General features: G+C 37.6%; 1 protein-coding gene across 1 annotated transcript in view; it reads right to left on the bottom strand.

Annotated features, from left to right (window-relative positions):
- Positions 1-23,166, bottom strand: part of Pat1 (Protein interacting with APP tail-1) — a 96,738-nt gene extending 73,572 nt beyond the window's left edge. Inside the window, exon 1 of the mRNA XM_067783059.1 lies at positions 22,613-23,166. Within this exon, the coding sequence (XP_067639160.1) occupies positions 22,613-22,780 (168 nt within the window). The 5' untranslated portion in view covers positions 22,781-23,166. The remainder of the gene's footprint in view (positions 1-22,612) is intronic.
- Positions 23,167-23,375: the final 209 nt, after the last annotated feature.

Below are 23,375 nucleotides of genomic sequence, written 5' to 3'. Positions count from 1 at the left end.
TTCCGGCATCATTTCTGGCTGGTTTACGGGATCCGTCCGGGATCCTGTCGGGGTCATTTTGGGCCTTTTGCGGGATCATTTGGGTTCTCTTCCGGCATCATTTCTGGATGGTTTACGGGATCCGTCCGGGATCCTGTCGGGGTCATTTTGGGACTTTTGCGGGATCATTTGGGGTCTCTCCCGGCATCATTTCTGGATGGTTTTCGGGATCCGTCCGGGATCCTGTCGGGGTCATTTTGGGACTTTTTCGGGATCATTTGGGGTCTCTTCCGGCATCATTTCTGGATGGTTTACGAGATCCGTCCGGGATCCTGTCGGGGTCATTTTGGGACTTTTGCGAGATCATTTGGGGTCTCTTCCGGCATCATTTCTGGATGGTTTACGCGATCCGTCCGGGACCCTGTCGGGGTCATTTTGGGACTTCAGCGGGATCATTTGGGGTCTCCTCCGGCATCATTTCTGGATGCTTCTCGGGATCCGTCCGGGATCCTGTCGGGGTCATTTTGGGACCTTTGCGGGATCATTTGGGGTCTCTTCCGGCATCATTTCTAGATGGTTTTCGGGATCCATCCGGGATCACGTCGGAGTCATTTCGGAACTTTTTCTCGACTAATACAGGATCATTTGGGGACCCTTTCGGCATCATTTCTGGATAGTTTTAGGGACCCGTTCGGGATCCCGACGGGGTCATATCGGGACGATTTGGGGTACCTACCGGCATCATTTCTGGATGGTTTACGGGATCCGTCCGGGACCCTGTCGGGGTCATTTTGGGACTTTAGCGGGATCATTTGGGGTCTCCTCCGGCATCATTTCTGGATGGTTTCCGGATCCGTCCGGGATTCCGTCGGCGTAATTTCGGGACTATTATGGGGGTTAGTTGGGGACCTTTCCGGCATCATTTCTGGATAGTTTTAGGGATCCGTGCGGGATCCCGACGGGGTCATATCGGGACCATTTGGGGTACCTACCGGCATCATTTCTGGTTGGTTTTCGGGATCCGTCCGGGATCCCGTCGGGATCATTTCGGGACTATTTCGGGATCATTTGGGTACCTACCTTCATCATTTCTGGATGATTTTCGGGATCTGTACGGGATCCCGTCGGGGTCATTTCAGGACTTTTTCGGGATCCGCCCGTGATCCCGGCGGGGTCATTTCGGGACTATTTCGGGATCATTTGGGTTACCTAGATGGATAGTTTTCGGGATTCGTCCGGGATCCCGTCTGGATCATTTCAGGACTTTTTCGGGATCATTTGGGGTATCTTCCGGCCACTTTTCTAGATGGTTTTCGGTATCCGTCCGGGATACCGTCAGGGTAATTTCGGGACTATTTGGGGATAACTTGGGAACCTTTCCGGCATAATTTCTGGATAGTTTCCGGGATCCTTCGGGGATCCCGTCAGGGTCATTTCGGAACCCGCGACTAATGCGGGATCATTTGGGGACCCTTTCGCCATCATTTCCGGATGGTTTTCGTGATCCGTCCGGGATACCGTCAGGGTAATTTCGGGACTATTTGGGGATAACTTGGGAACCTTTCCGGCATCATTTCTGGATAGTTTCCGGGATCCGTCAGGATCATTTCGGAACTATAAGGGGATCATTTCATTTTTCATCTTTCTTTAAGGGGATCATTTCACCTTCCAGCATCATTTCTGTATACTTCTTGGATCCGCCCGGGATCCCGACGGGGTCATTTCTGGCCTATTTCGGGATCAATTTGGGGTACCAACCGGCATCATTTCTGGATGGTCCGGGATCCGTCCGGGATCCCATCGGGGGAATTTCGGGAATTTTTCGGGATCATTTGGGGTCCCTTCCGGCATCATTTCTGGATCGTTTTCGGGATCCGTCCGAGATCCCGTCGGGTTTATTTTTTTACTTTTTCGGGAAAATGTCAGGGAATTTCGAGACTGTTCTTGGATCATTTGGGGATCCTTCAGGGATAATTTCTGGATGGTTTTCAGGATCCCGTCGGGGTAATTTCGGGACTTTTTCACGACTATTTCGGGGTCAGTTGCCCTTAAAGATCATTTCTGGGTGGTTTTCGGGATCCGTCCGGGATCCCGTCAGGGTTATTTCGCGCCTTTTCGGGACTATTTTGGGACCCTTCCGGGATAATTTCTCTATGATTTTCGGGATCTGTTCGGGATCCCATCGTAGTTTTTTCGCGACTTTATCTGGGATAAATTGCGGACCTTTTAGAGATCAATTCTGGATGGTTTTCGGTATCGGTCTGGGATCCCCTCAAGGTCATTTCGTGACTTTTTCGGGACTATTTCGGAATCATTTTGGGACCCCTCCGGCATAATTTCTGGGTGATTTTCGGGATCTGTCCGGGATCCCGACGGAGTTTTTTCGGGACTTTTTCCGGACTATTTCTGGATTATTTGCGGACGTTTCAGAGCTCAGTTCTGGATGATTTTCGGGATCTGTCCGGGATCCCGTCGGAGTTATTTCGGGGTAATTTTGGGACCCTTCCAGGATAATTTCTTCATGATTTTCGGGATGGGTCTGAGTTTTTCGTGACTTTCGGGACTATTTCGGGATCATTTGCGGAACCTTCAGAGATCAATTCTGGATGGTTTGTGGACTTTTCCGGGATCATTTGGGGATCCCTCCAGAGTCATTTCTGGATGGTTTTCGGGATCCCGTCATGGTTATTTCGGGCCTTTTTCGTGACTACTATTTCGGAATCATTTTGGGACTCCTCCGGGATAATTTCTGGGCGATTTTCGGGATTTGTCCGGGATCCCGTCAGAGTTTTTTCGGACTATATCGGGATCATTTGCGGTCCGTTGAGGAATCAAATCTGTATGGTTTTCGGGATCCGTCCGGGATCCCGTCAGGGTCATTTCGGGACTTTTCGTGACTACTTCGGGATTATTTTGGGACCCTTCCGGCATCATTTCTGGATAGTTTTCGAGATTTGTCCAGGATCCCGTCGGCATCATTTCGTGACTATTTGGTGTCATTTAGGGACACTTCCGGGATCATTTTAGGTCTCTTCGAAACCGGTAATTCAGCACACATGGCCGTGGATTTACGGCAAATTATTCGTAATTAAAATTCGGTATGTTTTATCTTTAATATATCACAGCTTTTTCGTTCTATTTTTAAATGAATCCTGTAACGAACTATTACAACTATAATTAAAATTTTTGTAATATTTTAACCAACTAAATACCCGAAAAAGCAACACTGCTTTCATTTAAAAACTTCTTTTTGGTTTTAGCTAATTGTAGTTTCACTCCTTTGTTCTATGAGTAGTAATTCTTTCACCCCTGTCATATCAATTAATTTAACTTAGAAACAAAATGTATTTTTTTTAATTCGAAAAAAGTGTATTGTACTATTCATGTAAGCGTGCCCATCAGCTCAGTTAGTTCTTTTTTTTTACTGTATTAAAAAATAAAATACATTGACAGAAAAAATTTTTAAACAGACAACTTGATAAGCAGGCTAACGTGAATAGCACATATATTTTATTTTCTCCTTGCGGACGGGGCCGCGGGTAAAGGCTATTAAATATATAAATAGGCATTTAACTAAAAAATCATATAGCTCTATAGTAAAGAAGACTAGTCCGGCTAAACCAAAAAGGGAAAATTATAAAACGGTTAATCCAAAATCACAAATCATTCCTGTTTTTAACTCTTTTCATTACCAAAAAAACTTGGTTACACAATAAGAAAAACTAATGAGTGAAATTATCAATATCACTCAAAAACTCTCACAACAACAAGGTAGCTCTGGTACCTTACAAGAAATTCAAAAAATCAAAAACACTTTCGAGGCTCTAGTAATGAGTCGCAAAAATTCTAACATACAATCTCTAAACTCTTTTTACTCTAATCATGAAGATGATGCAATATAATTGTCAAAGCCTTAAGGCAAACATAGATACAATAGATTATTATATAAATACGTATAATATAGAAATTGCAGATTTTAGCGAAATTTTCTTTTCAACAAAATCAACACATAGAAAACTTTTAAATTTTAATATTATTAAAAAACATAGAAACGATGGGTACGGTGGCGTTGCCATTGCCCTTAGGAAATATATAAAATTCAAAAAAATAACTTACAATACTGACTACGATATTTTAATAATAACAACATCAAATCTTCAACCTAATATCACAATAGTTTCAATTTACCTGCCTCCTAATATCACTATAGGAAATTTTAAATCAGAAATTCACAGACTTTTGGAATTTCTAGAACCTTTTTCAAACACCTTCATTCTTGGAGATTTCAATGCAAGAGCTACCTTGTTTGGTGATAGAATTGACAACTATAAGGGTAAACATTGGGTTAGTATGATTCAAGAATCCAATTTTCATCATTTAAATAATGGCAATCATACCTTCTTAATAGATCCACGCACCATGAACACATCTGTGCTAGATCTTTCTTTTACAAACTGCACTTTTCACTGCTCCTGGAAAGTTGACACAACACGAATAGGATGCAGTCACCATCTACCTATCAAAAAATCGGTATTTCTAGCTAGAAATAAACTTTTACAATCTCTAGAAGTTCTTGAAAATTACACTACAATCACGGACTTAGAAAACAAAATCCAAGATGAAATTAGAAAAGCAACTTACACGATTGATAACACCAGAAAACCAAAATCTTACGAAAGTCTTGACAAGAGCTACCGCTTCCTTAGAATAGCAAATCAGAAAGTAAAAGCTTTACCGAGTGCGGAAAATATGGATAATATGATAGCTTAGAGAAAGAAATGGAAAAAGGCAGTTAAAAAGGCCAAAAAAGAAAATTGCAAGGAAAAAATAGAAAAAATAAATACCAATATGGGAAGGAAATCTTGGCGCTTTGTCAAGTCATTAAGGGGAGATTTTAATCAAATAGAAGTAGGCATGTGGAATGAAGCCAACAACCAAAATTTTTTAAATATGCTTAATCAACAAGTACCAGTTATGGTTCAAAGACTACCTCTTAACAATGAAGTAGAACCAAATACCAATCTCACGTTTTCATTTGAGGAAATAAAAGAAACGCTTTTTAAAAAGAACATAAACTCAGCAGCCGATGCTGATAAAATATCGTACAGGATGTTAAGATCACTTCCTGATATAACCTTAAACAACATCAAAACATGTTTGAATGACATTTTTATTTCTAATACCATTCCAGAACACTGGAGACAAATTAAAGTAGTACCTATACCCAAAAAAGGTAAAGATCTCAACAATTTTGAAAATTTCAGGCCAATAGCCTTAATAACAGTTTTTCTTAAAATAATAAATTCCTGTCTTAAAGATAGAATTAACTTATACATTGAGAACAACAAAATACTCCCACCCACAACCTTTGCCTACAGGAAAAACATGTCCACATCAATCTGTTTAAATCACATAATACATCAAATCACTCTACTCAAAAGTGATAATAAGCATGTAATTTTTTGCTCAACTGACATTTCAAATGCATATAACTGTGTGAATATAAATATTTTAAAAGATCAACTTTTTGATATCGGCTTAGAAAAGTTGTATACTGAATGGATAATAAACTTTCTTAGCTATAGGATTCTCAAAATTGGCGATAAAACAACTGAAATTTTCAATAGTCTTCCTCAAGGCAGTTGCCTTTCACCACTTTTATTTAATATATACACTGCCAAACTCCATGATCTTCAAGATGAAAATATTCAAGTATACCAATTTGCTGACGATTTCTTTTTCATATCCTCAGGTTTTACATTAGAAAATGCAAAATCCAATCTTCAAAACTTTTTAACTCCTTTGCATCAAATTGCAACACTCTTAATCTGAATTTTAATGCTAGCAAAACTAAAGTCATGCATATAACCAAAGGTCCAACGAAGGAAGTCAATGTAACCATAAATGGTTCAACACTTGAACAAACAAAATCAGCAACAATTTTAGGCAGAGTCATAAACAGTTCCTTAACTGCAAAATCACACTATCAAAAAGTAATAGAATCATCTTCAAACAACTTAAAACTTTTTAAATACATTACCAATATCAAATCAGGGTTACACCCACAAAAGGCATTAAACATCTACAAAGCAATGGTCAGATCAAATATTGAATATTGCAGTACCACACTTGCAAATAGTGCCAATGCATCATTTCACAGTATACAAGTCTTACAAAACAAAATCTTGAGAAGATGTTTAGGTCTAACACGACGCCAATACCATTAATATATGCTTTAGCTAATGAACTACTTCCCAATGAACGAGCCCTATGGCTAGCTGCCAAAGAAGTAGTGAAACTAATTGCATTTAACAATCCAATAGCAGAAACTATAAAATCTAACTCACACCTCAATACCAGTTACGCAATTGCATACAACACTTTCTCCAACGTCATTGATGACATTGATGCGCTTCACCCCCATCTCCAACCTTGTCATTTTTGAAAAAACTACCAATACTAAAAAATCTAACATGACACAAGAAGAAATTATTGCCCAGCACTCATCAATGCTGGCAGAATACAGAAGTACAAGTTTTAATATAATATATACAGATGCCTCAGTAGGAGAAGATAAAACAGGCTGTGGAATTTATTTACTAAACACAGGCACCGAACACTTTTTCCATATTCCATTTAAATCATCCTCAGTTTTTGGAGAATTACTAGCAATAGAAGAAGCCATCGACATTTCAATACGAAACAACTACTCATCCGAAACAACATACATCTACAAATAGCATTGCAGCTAAAATTCTTAATATAATTTCAAATCACAACTTCAACAATGTACATGTCAGATGGATATCCAGTCACAAAAACATATTTGGCAACGAAAAAGCGGATGCTATAGCCAAATCAGCTATTATAAACAGCTCTTGTAAAACAGTAAAACTTACGATAGATGAAGCTTGCAAACGTATCATGAATTATATATACGACCAGTCTTTTCAAAATTTTTTAAATTACTCCAATACAAACCAAAATCTGTATGCCACCATCTTCCTTCTAGGAGGAATTTTGCGTGGTTCAAAAATTTTAAATTTAACCCAAAAGATATCAAAACCTTAAACCGTATACTAACCGGACATACATATGATAAGAAATATTTAGTCAAGATCAAAGCTACAAATTCGTCTCTATGTCGCTGCGGTGATACAAATTGCTATGAGCATCAAACCTTCCACTGTCCACTTTCGAATAACATTAGAGTCACCTTCAATGTCTTTAATGAAGCACATAATTTTAAGGAAGTCTTTAAAGACAAAAACAACGCCAAAATCACTCAATTAGCAAATTTTCTCCAAAAAGCCGATCTTAAATTTTGAAAAATAAATTAATTTAAAAAAAAAAAAATCTAAGACAATAATAATAAAAGCTGCTATCATAAATACACATAAAAACTTTTACTTTGTTTATATTTTTACGTTCGTCTTATATGTTTTTATGTTTTTTGTACACAAATCTCGATTCCACCTTACTCATAATTTTTTTTTTTATGAATAAAACTATTCGAAACAATTTTACATAAATTTCAAACTGCAATCTTCATTTCATTCATCATTAACTGCAATTCTCATTGCATTCATCAAAATGCAACTTTTTTTGCAATCATCAAATAACAGCAATTGTCATTGCAATCATCAAAGAACGCAAAGGGTCATTGCACCTTTCATACAACTGCAATACTCATTGCATTCATCATAAAACTAACAGCTGAATTCAAACAATACAAATAGCAAGCTGCTACACAGGGTTCTGGCCTCGATGGTATTACCTTTGTGTACTAGTGAATCCAAAGTTACACATACACATTGGAAAGTTAATCCAGTAATTAATCATTACATACCTTGGACAATAACCTGGAACTGGGACTTTCAAATATAAGAAGGTCCTCATCCATGCAACCAAATCTCGAAAAAAAAGAAAGACGTTTATATTTTATTATGCACGCCATTTTGTACAAAAAAAGCAATAGAATATATTGCCGCAGTGTTATATTTTTTTGAGTGAAGTGCTTATCTATCAAAGATAAAATTCAGAGTGGATGGATTCTTTTTATTGTGCTCTTTGAGAAACGTCTGTTTAGAAGGGGAGTTGATCTTATTTTATGATGATAAGACTATTTTTCACAACCAATTGTGCTTTGATATACCCGTACAAATACTCCGTTTAATCCCTAAGGCCGGCAGAAGGGGGCATGAAGTAGCCAAAGACTTTCGGCCAATAAGACTCACGCCCTTTGTTCTAAAAACGTTCGAAAGGCTACTAGATATACATATACGGGAGCTTCTAGGCGAGGCTCCACTTTCCACGGCACATCACGCGTGCCTGAGAGGGAAATCCACAGAAACCGCGCTACATGAGGTAGTTCGAACAGTGTAAAAGTCCCTTCATCACAAGCAGTTCACTCTGGCTGCGTTTGTTGATGTGGAAGGCGCGTTTAACAATGTAAGAGCGGAAGCGATTGAGGCTGCCCTCGGTAGGGCAGGGGTTGAAGAACCACTACGGCTTTGTATTTCAACCCTGCTTCGCAACCGCAAAATAATAGCAGAGCTAGTGTTGGCAAGCAGGTATGCAGAGGAACACCACAGGGTGGGGTGCTTTCACCTCTGCTTTGGTTGATCACCATAAATGAAATCCTAGGAAAACTTAACGGAGGGGGGGGGGGGGGGGGGGGTTACGATCGTGGCGTATGCCGACGACGTGGCGATCTTGGTTTCTGGTCCTTTCCCATCAGTAATGAACGAAATCATGGAAAGGGCCTTGGCTAAACTCAGCAGGTGGGCACAGGGATGTGGCCTTAGGTTAAATCTCGACAAGACGGACGTGCTTCTCTTCACGAGGAAGTACAAGCCACCTGCCTTCAGATCACCATTCTTAAACGGCCAGCAACTAACCCTGTCATCGAGTACCAAATATCTGGTACTAACAATTGACTGCAAGTTGAATTGGAAAGTATGCATGGAAGAGCGGGTACGGAAGGCCTGCATCGCCTTCTATGCCTGCAAATCAATGTTTGGTAAGAAATGGTGGCTCAAGCCAAGCATGGTACTTTGGATGTACGAGGCGGTGGTGCGACCGGTGCTTACCTACGGTTCCATAGTCTGGTGGGAAGCTCTAAGTAAGAGCTACAATCTTACCAGCCTGCAAAAAGTCCAGCGCACTGCGTGTGTTGGTGCCATAGGGGCCGGACGCACTTGCCCCACAGATGCTTTAAACCCCAGTTTGCACCTGCTTCCGATCGATTTGCATATACTTTATACATCGTCACAAACTGCACTGAGACTCACGGAGTCTGGGTGTTGGAAGGATACTCAGCAAGGGCATAGTAGTATCCTAAAAAAACTTCCGGATGGTACATGTAGTATCGAGACAGATTTCTACCCTCGCAAACTGAAGTTTGAGTACGCTTGTAATACCGCCATTCCAAGCAGGAACGAGTGGAAGAGAAACCCGGGCATAAGGGTCGACGACATCCAAATCTACACTGACGGCCCCAAGATGGAATCGGGAGTGGGGGTCGGAGTCTACTCTGAGTGCCTAGATTTGTCTGCATCATTCACACTCACATCGCACTGCAGCGTGTTTGAGCAGAAATCCTCGCGATTTCGCAAGCCTCACCCCAGCGGGTTAGGGGGTCAGAATATACCCGCGGTAGGTATGCCTGTCGTAAGAGGCGACTAAAATACCAGATTCAAGGGGCTGTATAGCGCAACCCTTCAGGTTTCCAGCGCAATATACAGCTTCTCCAAACCCAATTGTCAACCTCACCTATTCGCGGCGAATCCTGTTTCACTAACAGACGAGGCTCTGGCGACCCAAGCTCCTCATGGAACTTGGGGTGGGGAGTGAGGGATGATGGCCTGAAGATTTAATGTGGCCATATAAATCGTTCACGAGATGGTCGGGCTAGCACCCAAATGGTGCTGTGTTACCGGAGCGTACCGGATCTGTATCTGGCAAACGACCATCACATCGATAACACTCCCCAAAGCCTTCGGGGAACAACCTTATCGCTACAACAACAACAACAATTTGGCAAGCCTGCAAATCACTGGAGGGCTTGAACGTAGCTGGTAAAGTTTACATCCTGTCGGATAGCCAAGCAGCGATACAAACGCTTTCCTCGCCACACATTAACTCAAAATTACTGTGGGCTTGTAAGCTACCCATATTCCAGTTAACCACCAATCTAGAACTATGCGTTATCTGGTCCCGGGTCATAGGGGGATATAGGGTAACGAGAAGGCCGACGAGCTGGCACGCAGGGGCTCATCGGAGATGAGCGAGGAAACAACCAGTGTCGAAGTAGGCATACCCTTAGCAGTAGCCAACATTCCGTAAATTCCGTAACATTCCGTAGATTTTAGACGAGTTACATGGCATCAAAACGGCTTTAATTAGCTACTTGGGTGACCAGGGTCGCAGCCATTTCACCTACCTACCTACCTACTCCGTTTAAGGTCCGGTTTTTCAGTGCAAGCTTAAACTACAGTTAAAGGTGACTACAGTTAAACCCTGCCAAGGTTAAACTCTAGTCAACTTTATATGGAGTTTAAACTCGCACAGAAAACCCGAGCAGAAGCTCAACATGCTGTCGCCACTTCTAAGCAATATTCATACATACATACTAGGGATGCCAGGTTTTTGAATATTGCGGCCCGGACATTTTCGAGATTTCGTATGGTACATAGCTCATTGATGGGTGGGCCAGAACCTGTGGCCATTATTGTGCAGTCATCGATGTAGGATACAATGGTGACTCCTTCTGGTGGCGAAGGGAGCTGCGGTACGTAGAAGTTAAACAAAAATGGAGAAGTCCACCTTTTGAGACTTGGACTGGTTGACTGTATCAAAAGCTTTTGATAAGTCTAGCGTCCCTCAGCGGGTTATGGGGTTAGAGTATACCCGCGGTAAGTAAGCCTGTCGCAAGAGGCGACTAAAATACCAAATAGATTCAAGGGGTTGTGTAGCGCAACCCTTCCAGGTTGCCAGCGCAATATATAGCTTCTCCAACACCAGTTGTGCGACCGATCACAAATTGTCATCAATGTCTTCTAACAGGAGTCCAAGGAAACTTGCTGTTTCAACAGGGGTGGACCATAATGAGAGGGGTGTTAGAGGCGTTGGTTCCACAATACAGTTAAAGAGATGGCTGGTGACATGTGGGGACACATTACAGGCTCGACATATGTTTTGTATGTCGGGGTTGATTCTGGATAGGTCAGAGTTCATCAATCAGATGTCTATTGGGATGCTCAGGTTCCTGGGTATTCAACAGAAACTGTTAGGTTAGCATTTCATTTCTCTCCCTTATGGGGAGTATTCTCGCCTCATTATGTAGATGATGTTCTGGGGACCTAAGAAGACAACCCGTGACGGTTCTGAGGGCAGTAGATCCTGATCGAACGTCACACCCAAAATTTTGGGTGGTAAGACAGTCGGTAGCGTAGTGCCATTGACGTGGACGTTCAAGATGGTCGACATTTGGGATGCCCATGTTGTAAATAAGGTCGCCGATGATTTAGTCGGTGATAATGTCAGGTTTCGCGAGGTGAAAAAACTGGAGAGATCAGGGAGGTAGCCGTTTATTTCGTTACAAAGCTCATCGATCTGCGGGCCTGGGCCTGTAGCCATTATTGTGCAGTCATCGGCATAGGAAACGATAGTGACTTCTTCTGGTGGTGAAGGTAGCTTTGATATGTACAAGTTAAACAGAAGTGGGGATAGGACACCACTCCTGTTTCTCCTATTCGCTATTTGTATTAAAATTTTATATGTATATGAAACCATGGAAACATCTTAAAATTTTTACATTTTACAACGATTACGACACTCTAGTAATTTGCCGAATTGTTTGTAAACCAATAAAACTAAAATTTGGTCCTTTTTTTTTAGATCTGGTCCTTTCTTTCATGAATTTTGGTCCCAAATGAAAACATGGTGCGGCAACCGTGTATACCCATTTAAAATCTGAGTTAGACTTATGCGATCGCCGTGGTGTGATGGTAGCATGCACCGCCTGTCGCGCCGAATATCGTGGGCCCCGTGGATCCGCCACTGGTATAGAATAGGCTTTGCAATCCCATAGAGTATATTAATTAAGTGGATCAATGTTTAATAGTTAAAATTGGTATCTACTTTGTAAGGTCGAAAACGCTATAAAAATAAATAAGTAAAATTTCATTTCATTAAAAAAAAAAAAAAAATTAAAAACCCAAATGACTATGGTGCCAATGGCTTAGAATTCCGAGACTGGCATCCCTAATACATACATACGCATAGTGCCTACATAGTATTTCATAAAATTTAATTCAACAAAACAGAGGTAAAAACATGTATTTGATTTTATGAGAAATTGTTTGTTGATATTCAGTATTCATACATACACTCCAGCCAATGAGATATATCAAATGGAATGATAAATTAAAAACACTAGCATGTAGGTTAAGCCGCTCGTTATATATACCTTTTTTGCAAATATTTATTTTGCCGGGTGGAATATAAAAAATTATGATATAAAAATGACCATTGAAAAATTTCCCTCGAATTGCATAACTCTTAGAACTGCCATGTTGTATTTGAAAATCTTTGAAACCACATTAGGTAATCATGTATTATGTGATAGATTATGAGGGCGAAATAAGAAAAACTTTATTGGGTCTGAGTCTTAGCGAAGTAATCGACTTTCAAAAAATACGAAAACATTATTTTCGTTCTACTCAAAAAACCTGCAGTTTATTATATGGAGCTGCAAAACGGGTTTCATCCCATTAAAGATCTTCTTTTTTTTTATTTATTAGTCTACAAATTTAACAATCAATCAGACTTAAGATTACATATACATTACAGGAGCATACAGAGTGAACAAGATCTATATTAATAAAATATGTCCCTCTAATAAGTTTTACTACAAATAACACACCTACCATCTCCCTACGACTCCGTAACGTAGGAAGCTGAATAAGTTTTAAACGTCAGGAGTAAGAAGGAAGACACCTCGATGGGTCCGACTGTAAGGCCCTTAGCACAAAAATCAGAAATTGCTTTTAAACCGACTCTAATTTGTCGCAGTGGGTCTGGTAACGAGGGTTCCAGATTATCGAAGTTTATTCCAATATTGGGCTCACCAAAGATATAACGAGAGTCCCTTTGGCTCTGTTCACTCAACCTTCTATGTGCATCTCGCCACATGATCAATGGTCTATAAGCTATTTCTTGCTACTTTTGCGAGAAATAGAGCCAAATTCAGAATCGCTTCGTGATATGTTGCAGAACACATCAAAAGGGAACAATTATATGTATATAACTTTTAATTTGGTGAAGTAACAAATCTCAAACAATTTTATGTCAAATAGCTGCGAACCATTTTCAAATTTGGTCAAAAATAACAAAGTTACAGCACATTTAGCAACGTGATGCCAATTTCAGACAAAAGCTTAATGAAATAATTAGTCAGGTTTTGTACATTAAAGCCCTTATTCAACTCAATATTCCATACAATCACCCATATTCTGTATTTCGATTACGTTCCCGTTCTACGCTCCGCTTTAATCGAAGTTGGGTATTCTGCATTACGACGGAATCGTAACGAGAAGAGGAAAAGCAAATGATTTTTCGAAATCAGCTGTTTGTACGGGATGTGTGAACATTGGAACAAAATAAATTAGAGAAAATTAAAAAAAAAAAAACACTGAAAGACGTTTATTTATCGCATTATGGTTTTGGACACGAGTCTGTGTGGTCTCGAGCGCGCATTATTTTTGTGATTAAAAATTTTAGTGTTCTGTGCAAATTTATTGTGCTAATCTAACGGCAATTTTGATATTAAATATAAACGCATTAATTAATGCATTTTCCAGAAATAACAAAAGCTGCAATCAGGTGAGTGATTTTGGCGTCCCTTAAAGAATTTTTGTGCTTAATAAAACGGCATTAAGTGCCTTAAACACTGCTGACAAATCATTTCTAAAGTGTTGTGGAAAAAAAAAGGCTGCATATTGCCTTCAAAAAAGAGGAATAAAGTGCGTTTAGCACTGCCGAAAAGTACAAGACGGAAAATGACGTCGCCGGCACAATAGTCGGTGGCGTCACTTTCTAGTGAAGATAAAGACAAAGCCACTATGGCAAAAAAGCCTAAAATATTGGAGAACTCCAATGTGACAGGTTTTTATGAATTATCACCAAATGGTTTAGTGGAAATGGAAAATGACCAATTCTCAACCGATGTAACTGTACAAAGCAGCGACATGGAGACAGCAAATGATACAGCAAACATAACGGTGAATTCCAATTCGGCTGAAAAAGTTCAGTCAAAAGAAGAGGAAAAAAAAAGAAGCGGTAAAACCAACAATAATATACCGGCAAAATTTTTGCGGAGAAATTTTTGTACTTGTGGACACCACAGAGTGTCACGACATGAAAAATGAAAAAGTAACGAGTGGCTTAACTTTATACAGCCAAATAAAGAATTTGCGTATTAAAGATCTTGACTTAATATACTCAATAGGAAAATCCCTTTATAAAGTATTCTTCAAAACCACATATGCAGCAAATAGCTTCATAATCGATGATAGAGTAAGAAAACGTGGACTAAAACCTTTCATTCCCAGGACTGCACTGGAAATATATGGAGTAGTACGTGGGGTTCCACAAAGCTACACAGAATACGATATACTCAAAAATTCAAACTCTTCGGTACCTATAGTATCAGAACAGCGCTTCACGCGCAAAGATCCCAATAGCGATTCCTACATACCAACATCCACTTTAAAGATAGGTTTTATGGGAAATAAAATTTCCAAAGAAATCATTTTCGAATATACTCGCCTAACAGTCGAGTTTTATGTACCTACATTGAGACAATGTAACAAATGTGGCAGATTAGGACACACCAAATTTGGATGCAAATCCAAAGAAAGATGTCTTCAATGCGGAAAAAGTGAGTGTAAGAATGGCGAATGTAACAATAACACCTGCATTCTCTGTGGCAGGGAGGGACATACAGCCAAAAATAAAAATAATTGTCCACATTGGCAAAAGGAGTTGGAGGTGAACCGCATCAAAACGGTTAAAAAATTGTCCAGAAAGGAAGTTTTAGATAAATACTTCCCAAGAAATACAAATCGTTTTGATATATTAAGTGAAGATGATGAAGAGTTTCCTATTTTACTGCAGGATAATGACATTTTAGACACAAATAAATATATAAATAGGCATTTAACTAAAAAATCATATAGCTCTATAGTAAAGAAGACTAGTCCGGCTAAACCAAAAAGGGAAAATTATAAAACGGTTAATCCAAAATCACAAATCATTCCTGTTTTTAACTCTTTTCATTACCAAAAAAACTTGGTTACACAATAAGAAAAACTAATGAGTGAAATTATCAATATCACTCAAAAACTCTCACAACAACAAGGTAGCTCTGGTACCTTACAAGAAATTCAAAAAATCAAAAACACTTTCGAGGCTCTAGTAATGAGTCGCGAAAATTCTAACATACAATCTCTAAACTCTTTTTACTCTAATCATGAAGATGATGCAATATAATTGTCAAAGCCTTAAGGCAAACATAGATACAATAGATTATTATATAAATACGTATAATATAGAAATTGCAGATTTTAGCGAAATTTTCTTTTCAACAAAATCAACACATAGAAAACTTTTAAATTTTAATATTATTAAAAAACATAGAAACGATGGGTACGGTGGCGTTGCCATTGCCGTTAGGAAATATATAAAATTCAAAAATTTTTGTTGTTATATCGGCCTACTGATTTTTAAGATCGCTGGTTCGAATCGAGCTCAAGGCCTAACAATAATTTTTTAGCATTATTATTGTTATGATAAATTTTTTCGTAATTGAAAAAAATTATTTTTTTTTTTTTTTTAAATTAGAATAGAAGAAAGAATAAATTTTAGACAACTGCCAAAGCTCGTTGTATAGATCCATTTCGGGAACTGCTAAATTCCTTCATGGGCAACGTTTAGGCGCCGTTGCTATAACCATTCAGCCATCACAGCGGTTTTTTGTTTGTCTTCATTAATCCTACTTCTATTCTGTTTCATGCCAATTGATATTCACAACACTGCGACATCTGTTGCAGAATGGCTGTGAAAATTAGACTTGTTTGTTGGCAATGCTGCCATAGTGTCATATTTTATTGACACTTTTTTCCCCGTGCTCTGGGATGTATTAACAATTTTTGTTGTTATATCGGCCTACTGATTTTTAAGATCGCTGGTTCGAATCGAGCTCAAGGCCTAACAATAATTTTTTAGCATTATTATTGTTATGATAAATTTTTTCTTAATTGAAAAAAAATTTTTTTTTTTAAATTAGAATAGAAGAAAGAAAAAATTTTAGACAACTGCCAAAGCTTGTTGTATAGATCCATTTCGGGAACTGCTAAATTCCTTCATCGGCAACGTTTAGGCGCCGTTGCTATAAGTTGCTATAAGGTTATAGCAACGGCGCCTAAACGTTGCCGATGAAGGAATTTAGCAGTTCCCGAAATGGATCTATACAACGAGCTTTGGCAGTTGTCTAAAATTTTTTCTTTCTTCTATTCTAATTTAAAAAAAAAAAAAAAATTTTCAATTAAGAAAAAATTTATCATAACAATAATAATGCTGAAAAATTATTGTTAGGCCTTGAGCTCGATTCGAACCAGCGATCTTAAAATTCAAAAAAATAACTTACAATACTGACTACGATATTTTAATAATAACAACATCAAATCTTCAACCTAATATCACAATAGTTTCAATTTACCTTCCTCCTAATATCACTATAGGAAATTTTAAATCAGAAATTCACAGACTTTTGGAATTTCTAAAACCTTTTTCAAACACCTTCATTCTTGGAGATTTCAATGCAAGAGCTACCTTGTTTGGTGATAGAATTGACAACTATAAGGGTAAACATTTGGTTAGTATGATTCAAGAATCCAATTTTCATCATTTAAATAATGGCAATCATACCTTCTTAATAGATCCACGCACCATGAACACATCTGTGCTAGATCTTTCTTTTACAAACTGCACCTTTCACTGCTCCTGGAAAGTTGACACAACACGAATAGGAGGCAGTCACCATCTACCTATCAAAAAATCGGTATTTCTAGCTAGAAATAAACTTTTACAATCTCTAGAAGTTCTTGAAAATTACACTACAATCACGGACTTAGAAAACAAAATCCAAGATGAAATTAGAAAAGCAACTTACACGATTGATAACACCAGAAAACCAAAATCTTGGTGGAACGAAAGTCTTGACAAGAGCTACCGCTTCCTTAGAATAGCAAATCAGAAAGTAAAAGCTTTACCGAGTGCGGAAAATATGGATAATATGATAGCTTAGAGAAAGAAATGGAAAAAGGCAGTTAAAAAGGCCAAAAAACAAAATTTCAAGGAAAAAATAGAAGAAATAAATACCAATATGGGAAGGAAATCTTGGCGCTTTGTCAAGTCATTAAGGGGAGATTTTAATCAAATAGAAGTAGGCATGTGGAATGAAGCCAACAACCAGAATTTTTTAAATATGCTTAATCAACAAGTACCAGTTATGGTTCAAAGACTACCTCTTAACAATGAAGCAGAACCAAATACCAATCTCACGTTTTCATTTGAGGAAATAAAAGAAACGCTTTTTAAAAAGAACATAAACTCAGCAGCCGATGCTGATAAAATATCGTACAGGATGTTAAGATCACTTCCTGATATAACCTTAAACAACATCAAAACATGTTTGAATGACATTTTTATTTCTAATACCCTTCCAGAACACTGGAGACAAATTAAAGTAGTACCTATACCCAAAAAAGGTAAAGATCTCAACAATTTTGAAAATTTCAGGCCAATAGCCTTAATAACAGTTTTTCTTAAAATAATAAATTCCTGTCTTAAAGATAGAATTAACTTATACATTGAGAACAACAAAATACTCCCACCCACAACCTTTGCAAGCATGAAAAACATGTCCACATCAATCTGTTTAAATCACATAATACATCAAATCACTCTACTCAAAAGTGATAATAAGCATGTAATTTTTTGCTCAACTGACATTTCAAATGCATATAACTGTGTGAATATAAATATTTTAAAAGATCAACTTTTTGATATCGGCTTAGAAAAGTTGTATACTGAATGGATAATAAACTTTCTTAGCTATAGGATTCTCAAAATTGGCGATAAAACAACTGAAATTTTCAATGGTCTTCCTCAAGGCAGTTGCCTTTCACCACTTTTATTTAATATATACACTGCCAAACTCCATGATCTTCAAGATGAAAATATTCAAGTATACCAATTTGCTGACGATTTCTTTTTCATATCCTCAGGTTTTACATTAGAAAATGCAAAATCCAATCTTCAAAACTTTTTAACTCCTTTGCATCAAATTGCAACACTCTTAATCTGAATTTTAATGCTAGCAAAACTAAAGTCATGCATATAACCAAAGGTCCAACGAAGGAAGTCAATGTAACCATAAATGGTTCAACACTTGAACAAATAAAATCAGCAACAATTTTAGGCAGTCATAAACAGTTCCTTAACTGCAAAATCACACTATCAAAAAGTAATAGAATCATCTTCAAACAACTGAAAACTTTTTAAATACATTACCAATATCAAATCAGGGGTACACCCACAAAAGGCATTAAACATCTACAAAGCAATGGTCAGATCAAATATTGAATATTGCAGTACCACACTTGCAAATAGTGCCAATGCATCATTTCACAGTATACAAGTCTTACAAAACAAAATCTTGAGAAGATGTTTAGGTCTAACACCATCAACGCCAATACCATTAATATATGCTTTAGCTAATGAACTACTTCCCAATGAACGAGCCCTATGGCTAGTTGCCAAAGAAGTAGTGAAACTAATTGCTTTTAACAATCCAATAGCAGAAACTATAAAATCTAACTCACACCTCAATACCAGTTACGCAATTGCATACAACACTTTCTCCAACGTCATTGATGACATTGATGCGGTTCACCCCCATCCCCCGATCTCCAACCTTGTCATTTTTGAAAAAACTACCAATACTAAAAAATCTAACATGACACAAGAAGAAATTATTGCCGAGCACTCATCAATGCTGGCAGAATACAGAAGTACAAGTTTTAATATAATATATACAGATGCCTCAGTAGGAGAAGATAAAACAGGCTGTGGAATTTATTTACTAAACACAGACACCGAACACTTTTTCCATATTCCATTTAAATCATCCTCAGTTTTTGGAGAATTACTAGCAATAGAAGAAGCCATCGAAATTTCAATACGAAAAAACTACTCATCCGTAACAACATACATCTAAAAATAGCATTGCAGCTAAAATTCTCAATATAATTTCAAATCACAACTTCAACAATGTACATGTCAGATGGATATCCAGTCACAAAAACATATTTGGCAACGAAAAAGCGGATGCTATAGCCAAATCAGCTATTATAAACAGCTCTTGTAAAACAGTAAAACTTACGATAGATGAAGCTCGCAAACGTATCATGAATTATATATACGACCAGTCTTTTCAAAATTTTTTAAATTACTCCAATACAAACCAAAATCTGTATGCCACCATCTTCCCTTCTAGGAGGAATTTTGCGTGGTTCAAAAATTTTAAATTTAACCCAAAAGATATCAAAACCTTAAACCGTATACTAACCGGACATACATATGATAAGAAATATTTAGTCAAGATCAAAGCTACAAACTCGTCTCTATGTCGCTGCGGTGATACAGATTGCTATGAGCATCAAACCTTCCACTGTCCACTTTCGAACAACATTAGAGTCACCTTCAATGTCTTTAATGAAGCACATAATTTTAAGGAAGTCTTTAAAGACAAAAACAACGCCAAAATCACTCAATTAGCAAATTTTCTCCAAAAAGCCGATCTTAAATTTTGAAAAATAAATTAATTAAAAAAAAAAAAAAATCTAAGACAATAATAATATAAGCTGCTATCATAAATACACATAAAAACTTTTACTTTGTTTATATTTTTACGTTCGTCTTATATGTTTTTATGTTTTTTGTACACAAATCTCGATTCCACCTTACTCATAATTTTTTTTTTTTATGAATAAAACTATTCGAAACAATTTTACATAAATTTCAAACTGCAATCTTCATTGCATTCATCATTAACTGCAATTCTTATTGCATTCATCAAAATACAACTTTTTTTGCAATCATCAAATAACAGCAATTGTCATTGCAATCATCAAAGAACGCAAAGGGTCATTGCACCTTTCATACAACTGCAATACTCATTGCATTCATCATAAAACTAACAGCTGAATTCAAACAATACAAATAGCAAGCTGCTACACAGGGTTCTGGCCTCGATGGTATTACCTTTGTGTACTAATGGATCCAAAGTTACACATACACATTGGAAAGTTAATCCAGTAATTAATCATTACATACCTTGGACAATAACCTGGAACTGGGACTTTCAAATATAAGAAGGTCCTCATCAATGCAACCAAATCTCGAAAAAAAAAGAAAGACGTTTATATTTTATTATGCACGCCATTTTGTACAAAAAAAGCAATAGAATATATTGCCGCAGTGTTATATTTTTTTGAGTGAAGTGCTTTCATAATTGTAAGTGATTTTTTGTCGTTCTTTTGGCCAATTCCCTGCCGTGGCCACCTAGTTTTGTTGAAACGGATTCCTGCACGAATATAGTTGACATTTTCTGAATGGATGCTAATTTCATTGCACTGGCCTAAAATACTTTGTAAAGGTTTATTTATTCTTTCCGCAAGGATTGTTTACGTTTTCGCTTCACCTTCTTCTACTCCGGCAGCTTGCTTTGGCATATAACTGGACCCAACGAACAGACACAAACTATAGCTGTCTATTATAATGGAATCAATAGCCGCGGCATTATTTGTGGAGTTGGAAAGCAACGCATACGAAAATGGCCAGGCGAGAATGGAAAGGCAAATATTGCGAGATTTGTGTAATCCACTTGAGATGAGTGACGAATTGTAAGAAATTGAACTTAAAAGTGATAAAGTTTAATGACTTATTTTCTTATTTAGGTTCAAAAAAAACTTTCGACTTAATAAGGATGCTTTCTAGTATGTGTTAGATACTTTTGCAGGGCAAATACGTCCAAGGACTTCGACATCGACATCTTGTTTTTGACCTGGAAACATATAAAAAACAATCATCATCAAGCCTTCTACGTTTCTTAACAAGTTTTACTTACATTTTTGTTAAAATTCTGTTATAAATTAATAAAAAAATGAAAAGAAAATATTTTTCCGCCAACTAATTTGCAACTTAGAAAAACGAAACTACGATCGAAATGCAGAATACACAAAATCGAACGATTCGAAGTTGGATCGAAAGAGATTGGAACACAGAATACCAAAATTGCCAAATCGAAAAAATTCCAATCCAAGTCGAAATACATAATAGGGCTGAATATTCAAATAGCGGGGAAAAAAGAACCGTAATCCTGGCATCCTGCTACAGGACCCATCCATAACGTCGAATACCCACTAGAAGAGTCCAAAAGTCTGGTGGATGGAGAAGGGTGCAGAGGACGTCTTGTCATAGGCGCGGATGCAATGCACATCATGGTAACGTTTTACAAGATGGTGCATAATTTTTAACAAAAATTATCAAAGGTGGTATCAAAAGACGCGTCTCGACCTCCGTTTTTAGAATCTGGAAGCGAAAATTAAAATTTTATTTCTGTCAAAAGATAAAAGCAAAAAATCGGTTCTAATTTTCATGTGGATGTTGTTTTTACGAATAACTTCGACAGAAAAAAAATTTGTGATTTCCGCCTTCGAACTCTTAAAACGGAGGTCGATGCGGTCTTTTGATACCACCTTTGATAATTTTTGATAAAAATTAGGTGGTGCACCGTCTTGTAAAACGTTACTCACATCATTAATAATGGGTCAAAACGCGTCTTTTCGTAATGATATTTTTGGACGCTAGCAGTCGACCAGTTTTAACTTATTACCCTTGGTACTTTCGTTTCTTTGTTGTCACAGCTGATGCCGATTGATCTCGGCAATTGTTTGGTTGTTTTCCATTTTAAATATTTTTTTTTTTTTTTTGTTTTGCGAATGTTTATTTTCCTTCACCAGCTGATTCTGTTTAACAAAAACAATGGAATATGAATGTGTGCAGCATGTGTAGAGTTTCTACTCTTCACTTCACTCATACAAATTTTTGAAGAGCATATGATTGAGATTCCCTTCCATTCGCTAGCCAAAAGCGAAATTTTAATTTCAAGGACACTGGAGGATAATCTGACATACAAAATCCTCGCTTAACGTACAGGAACCTTTTAGAAAGTAGCCAAGGTTATGTAGGTATGCTAGCCGTGGTGCAACCAAACAAGTCCCACCAGCAGCTTGCAGACTTAAACTACCCCACCCCCCTTCAAACTTTATTTTATTGCTTGCTTTAGACTGGCAAGTTAAATCATGTACATAAATCCGATTTCGTTTTCGTCTAATAGACACGACAGCATATTCACAGCCAAGCAAAGTGAAATGAAAATGGTTTATCCTTAACGAGCAAAATGCAACGTACTGCGCTTATAGGTAGGAGTAATTTAACTTACCATAACATAAATATCACTCAAAATTCCAGGTGGCAAATATCGCAACTTTTGTATGCTGTCCAATGTGAAGACATTGTAGTTGAGTTTGGCTACGTAGCAGGAAAGGCATTGTTCATAGAGCGTATCGGGTATTTTCCCTTTGCTGAAGTCTTGTATTATATCCACCATTGTTAATCAAATTTTACAGATGCGTCGCTCCTACCGTTTTCCTGTCAAACAGGCAGTCGATATTTCAGCCAAATCTGCAGCTATACCAATTTTAAGTACATACAAAACTATCTATGAGCCTTGTGTAACTTCAACTTGTAAACGTTCGGATTCACTTTTTTCTGATTTCTTTAACACTTAAGTTTTTTTAAGCTGGTACCTGTGGTTCTATCATTTCACTGCACTTATTTATGAAACATACATTAAATTAAAATTTATTATAATACCAATTTCACAAAACAAAACAGAAATCTATAAATCCATCAAATTTTAGCGACGAATGAATATGACAAAGAAATTCTCCCTTTTCCTTGTAGACTTTTATACATCAACATAGAGATTCCAACCCCCTCGATATAACAACCAATCGAAAATTTCGTCAGTGATGTCGTTTTAACACCAACTTGGTCTATTCATTTTCAACTTCTTATGTAGGCAATGCAGTGAAGAATAATAAAGGCCAAATTAAACCTCCTTAAGGGCCAATTAAGGGTGACTTATAACTATAAAACCATAACCAGATCAAACAGCAGATCGAACCTACCTTATGGAAATC

Source organism: Eurosta solidaginis, chromosome 4 (assembly GCF_040869045.1).
Source record: "Eurosta solidaginis isolate ZX-2024a chromosome 4, ASM4086904v1, whole genome shotgun sequence".
NCBI classification, from domain to species: Eukaryota; Metazoa; Arthropoda; class Insecta; order Diptera; family Tephritidae; genus Eurosta; species Eurosta solidaginis.
This window is presented reverse-complemented; position numbering and strand designations above follow the sequence as displayed.